Below are 5,649 nucleotides of genomic sequence, written 5' to 3'. Positions count from 1 at the left end.
ACACAAACACACTGTCTCTCTCACACTCTCACACACACACACACACACACACACACACATCATGGCACCATGGTCAGTCCTGTTTGCTGCACAGAGCGCATATGGTGTCTCACAGGGCGGAGAATCTTAGTGGCGCTGTATATTAAAATAGCAAGATGTTTGCCAAATGTGAGCATGCAGAGTGCTTCACACCTCCACACTGCTTGGAGTACACAGCACAGTTCCTCTGCATGCAGTTCATTCCATAATTACAGAAGAGACAAAAATAATAATTATCAGGCAGGAAGACCTGTGATAGAAATTATAGCATCCAGGCAACTAGTCATTTCTTTAAAAGCAAGTTTGGATGTGTTTCTGGTGCGTTTCCATACTGTCTTTGCACTTGGTTTAGTATTTCCCCCTCTGTAGCTTCACTTCCCTCGAAGTCAATTCAGAATGTCTTGGAAAATGGATGTTTTCCGAGACAAAGCCAACCATACATTAGACATGCAACCAGGCTCTTCCTGGACACCTGTTTGAGACACCTGTTAGTGCATGATGTATGAAGTAAACATCACATGAGCTTCCTATTAGCCCTCCTGGCGCGCGCCCCACTGGGTACCACCTGTAACCTTTACATGTAAAAACATGCAGATGTGTTTTAGCAGGCACACCGACGAGCTACAGCTATTTATTCTCTTTTTGCACAACACTCAGGTCCAACTGTCTTTTTTTCACAATTTATACGGACTATCCAGTATATACAGCCGCGGAAAAAATTAAGAGACCACTTCAAAATGATCAGTTTCTCTGGTTTTACTATTTATTGGTATGTGTTAAAGTAAAATGTACATTTTTGTTTTATTCTATAACCTACTGGCAACATTCCTACCAAATTTCAAATAAAAATATTGTCATTTAGATCATTTATTTGCAGAAAAATGACAATTGGTCAAAATAGCAAAAAAGATGCAGTGTCTTCAGATCTCGAATAATGCAAAGAAAACAAGCTCATATTCATTTTTAAACTACACAATACTAATGCTTACACTTAGGAAGAGTTCAGAAATCAATATTTGGTGGAATAACCTTGATTTAAAATCACAACTTTCATGTGTCTTGGCATGCTCTCCACCAGTCTTTCACATTGCCGTTGGGTGACTTTATGCTACTCCTGGCGCAAGAATTCAAGCAGCTCGGCTTCTTTTCATGGCTTGTGACCATCCATCTTCCTCTTGATCACATTTCAGAGGTTTTTTATGGGATTCAGGTCTCGAAATTGGGCTGGCCATGACAGGGTCCTGATCTGGTGGAACTCCATCCACACCTTTACTGGCCTGGCTGTGTGGCATGGAGCATTGCCCTGCTGGAAAAAACACTTTTCAGAGTTGGGGAACATTGTCAGAGCAAAAGGAAGCAAGTGTTTCTTCCGGGACAACGTTGTACTTTGCCTGGCTGAGGTTTGTAAAAGACCATAAGGATTGAAAAAAGCGGACTGGAGGGTCTTCTAGTTCGTCTTCTCTGATGAGTCCAATTTTCAGCTTTGCCCAACACATGGTCGTCTGATGGTTAGACGGGGACCTGGAGAGGCCTACAAGCCAGAGAGTCTTGCACCTACTGTGAAATCGGACTCATCAGAGAAGACGAACTTAGAAGAACCTCCAGTCCGCTTTTTCAATCCTTATGGTCTTTTACAAACCTCAGCCAGGCAAAGCACAACGTTGTCCCGGAAGAAAAACTTGCTTCCTTTTGCTCTGACAATGTTCCCCAACTCTGAGAAGTGTTTTTTCCAGCAGGGCAATGCTCCATGCCACACAGCCAGGCCAGTAAAGGTGTGGATGGAGTACCACCAGATCAGGACCCTGTCATGGCCAGCCCAATTTCGAGACCTGAATCCCATAAAAAACCTCTGAAATGTGATCAAGAGGAAGATGGATGGTCACAAGCCATGAAAAGAAGCCGAGCTGCTTGAATTCTTGCGCCAGGAGTATCATAAAGTCACCCAACGGCAATGTGAAAGACTGGTGGAGAGCATGCCAAGACACATGAAAGTTGTGATTTGAAATCAAGGTTATTCCACCAAATATTGATTTCTGAACTCTTCCTAAGTGTAAGCATTAGTATTGTGTAGTTTAAAAATGGATATGAGCCTGTTTTCTTTGCATTATTCGAGATCTGAAGACACTGCATCTTTTTTGCTATTTTGACCAATTGTCATTTTTCTGCAAATAAATGATCTAAATGACAATATTTTTATTTGAAATTTGGTAGGAATGTTGCCAGTAGGTTATATAATAAAACAAAAATGTACATTTTACTTTAACACATACCAATAAATAGTAAAACCAGAGAAACTGATAATTTTGAAGTGGTCTCTTAATTTTTTCCGCGGCTGTATATAGACCAATAACCTACCAAACACAAGGTAAAAATCACGAGTGCCTTAAACACAAGCCAAGCAGTGCTGTTAATGACCAGTGTTGCTGGGTTATGTCTCCGCTCTAGGTCTCCTCTATGGAGGGAGGGCTGGAACCACATGCACATTCTAATGTGAAGGAGACCAGTAATTATTTGGCACTTCAATACCAGTTTTTCTCTGTACCAACAGGAAGGAAGAGAAAGAATGGTATTCAATTAAAAGAAAATGGATGGAAAAAAAATCACTCAAGGCTTCAGGCCATAACATTCACAACAAACCACATCTGCAATTGGTGTACAACTTTGCTATTAATAAATTAATGGTCTTGAACATTGGAATTGCTATTGATATACGCAACCCTAATAAATTGCACGTTTTTCCGCATCAGTTATTAAGGAAGTCAATGTTTGTTCAAACTACTCAACATAACCACAGAACCATGCAAAGCTAAACCCTAAAAAAGGGGTGATATTCATAATCAACAAAAAAAGTGCCATCATGTTAAACTCTACAGCACCAGTGACAAAATGATTTCAGCCAGTGAGACCCTTGGTTGTTTGCATCGTACACAGACACTGGCACCCAGAAGTTGGTCATGTGTCTCGTGTGTAGTGAGCAGTGGTGTAGTGGTCCCTGGAGAAGTGGTTATACTCTTAATTTTTTAAGCAGCCCATACAGCACAGGATAAACGGCTTGTTTTGAGAAGTGGGTATTCTCAATGCTGACTGAAAAATAAGTGGGTATACTCCGTATCCCTGCGTATACCCTGGACTACACCACTGGTAGTGAGTGACTATGAATATGTGATTAAATGGCGTATTCATTAGCAGTCTGTATTTTTCCCTCCACCGCCCAGGCCCATAAGGGTTAGCTTAGATCAGTTAAAGCCACATTAATCAGAATGATGCCTTTCTGTGGTCCTGTAAATAACTCTAGCTCCTTCCACTAGATCCAGTGGTGTAGTCCAGGGTATACGCAGGTATACGGAGTATACCCACTTATTTTTCAGTCAGCATTGAGTATACCCACTTCTCAAAACAGGGCGTTTATCCTTTGCTGTATGGGCTGCTTAAAAAAATTAAGAGTATACCCACTTCTCCAGGGACCACTACACCACTGACTAGATCATCTCTTTAACAGTATTTTCGAGAAAAAAAACCTTATTTATATTTTTTTCACAGGCATATTATCTACCTTTTGTGCATTAACACCAAAACAGGCATACAGCAAAATGCTGGACTCAGCAAAGAACTCAAATGTTTAATTTTGTATTTTACTATATGTGCCTTCATGACTCAGGACATGATTTCTGTTGACTGTTATTTCTCTGAGGGTATGGACAAATACTAGGCTTGTTTCCATACTACAGTATAGCTGAAATCTAGGCTGCCAACCAAGGGGGGTGTTGGGGGGGGGGGGGGGGGGAACTGGCAGAAGCAGCAATCTTAGCCACCGCTCTGAGCGTCTCGTGGTGGTCGGGGCTTGTGGGATATTGATTCGCCCCCGTCCAGAGACGGTTTCCATAATTGGTTAAAATGACCAAGTGCAGAGAGGGATGGCCCTCTGCTGAAAACCATTTCCCAGCTCAGCTTGGAATAGAGCCAAGCCTAGGGTTGTTCGGATGCGTTCCAGCCCCAGCCTGACTGGCAGCAATTAGGGGTGTCTGAGCCAAGCTCAGCTTGCGCTCCGCACAAACACCCCTAATTACTGCCAATTAGGCTAGGCGGGTAGGCAGATTTGAGAAGCCGGGGGGATGTTCAGGCATGGGTGGGCATGGAAACAATTTTCAAGGGCTTAGAACGTGACTGGAAGAAAAGGTTAATGCTTTAGAGTGCAGGGGGATAATAACAAAAGAAAAAAAAAATAGGGGGAAGTGCAGCCCCTGCCTCACCTCCAGCGACGAGCCAGGCTTCTTCTTCAGCTCCTCGCATTTCCTAAATTTGCAGATCTGGTGGCCCGTTTTGCGGTTCCGACAACTGCTGCACACCCCACAGTTGATTAGCCTCCTGCAGGGCGCGCAGACCCCACACCTTTTCCTTTTCTTCTTGGCTGGGTTTCCGCTGGATGCCGAGGAATTATTCTGTGGGCAGTCTGCCAGATTGGCAATTTGAAACGCACTGTCTGTAACGGCTGCTGAGGCTGCGGGGGAGTGAAGGGCTGTCATGACGATGACCCCGGGAGGTAATGAGATGCCCCCTAAAGCCGGAATAGCGGAAAAAGTTCCAACGCGATCCTGGAGATTCATTATCTCTGCCTCAGTGGCGCCGCATTTCAGCTTGTTCATGCATTCTCCCGCTAAAGGTCTGCAGTGTTCGGGGGATAAGGTAGAGAGGAAATTATTATTTGCCATTTGCAGCGTCTCTGGACCCACGCCAGGCTTCCCCGGCCTCTGGGAGTCGTTTCTGTGCATGCTGGTCCTATTAGGGTTTATTGCTGCTGATTTCCTTCCCCAGAGCATGGCGTTATCACAGTTCCAAGGGGACACGCCGATTCTGGCGCTGGGAAAAATTGGCGTCGTGATGCGGGCGATTTTTGCAGTCTGTGGAAATGCCCCGTTGGTTTTGTAAAAGTTTGCAAAAGACCTGTACCTTTCCATTTCTGCATTGTAATCCAACAGCTGGCTTAATCCACCATCCCCAAGATTATCCTTTTGCAGGAGAGACAAGTCAGCATTCTGTCCGTTCTCGATGCAAAGTGGATTGTTTATATTAGACATGGCTGACGGTAGTTTTCAAGGGGGGTCTGAAAGTAAAGTCTGGGGTTGAGTTGGCCTTGGTCTAGCTGAAGCTGGTTACCAACAATACGTTACCATCCTGGGTTATCCTCTCCGGCACTAAAACAAGAAAACAACAATTACAGGTGCAACCAACAAACATCCCTCTTCCTCCCATTCCCCCCCTTTCTCCAAGTTATGGATGAGATAGAAACACGGAATGCGATGAATCAGCTGGCATTTCATTTATTTTCCTGACTGCTTTTTTTAATTAAATGTATCTCACAGTCTAGAGGAGGATGCTTATCTGGTGACAATAGTGTGATAGCTGTGACACATGAACGTGACATTGTAATAGGAAACAAAAATTAGTACGCTTGAACAGACCCTTGAAGTGCCAAGCCATGCATTCAAGAATGTGGAATGACAGTGTTCCAAACTGAATCAGCATTACTTGATTAAGCTGCAATCAAGGATTGGACAGTACAGTAAATACAGTAATACCTGCACATTTTGCCATGCACGGGTAGCTTAACCA

The 5,649-nt window shown here is 43.7% G+C and overlaps 1 protein-coding gene across 1 annotated transcript in view; it reads right to left on the bottom strand.

Annotated features, from left to right (window-relative positions):
- cxxc4 (CXXC finger 4) overlaps positions 1-5,114 on the bottom strand; it is a gene marked incomplete at its 5' end in the record, with an annotated part of 17,637 nt that extends 12,523 nt beyond the window's left edge. The window contains one exon of the mRNA XM_080859678.1: positions 4,290-5,114. Within this exon, the coding sequence (XP_080715804.1) occupies positions 4,290-5,114 (825 nt within the window). The remainder of the gene's footprint in view (positions 1-4,289) is intronic.
- Between the last annotated feature and the right edge of the window lie 535 nt (positions 5,115-5,649).

The sequence above is a fragment of the Sprattus sprattus genome, assembly GCF_963457725.1.
Source record: "Sprattus sprattus genome assembly, chromosome: 20".
Taxonomy (NCBI): domain Eukaryota; kingdom Metazoa; phylum Chordata; class Actinopteri; order Clupeiformes; family Clupeidae; genus Sprattus; species Sprattus sprattus.
This window is presented reverse-complemented; position numbering and strand designations above follow the sequence as displayed.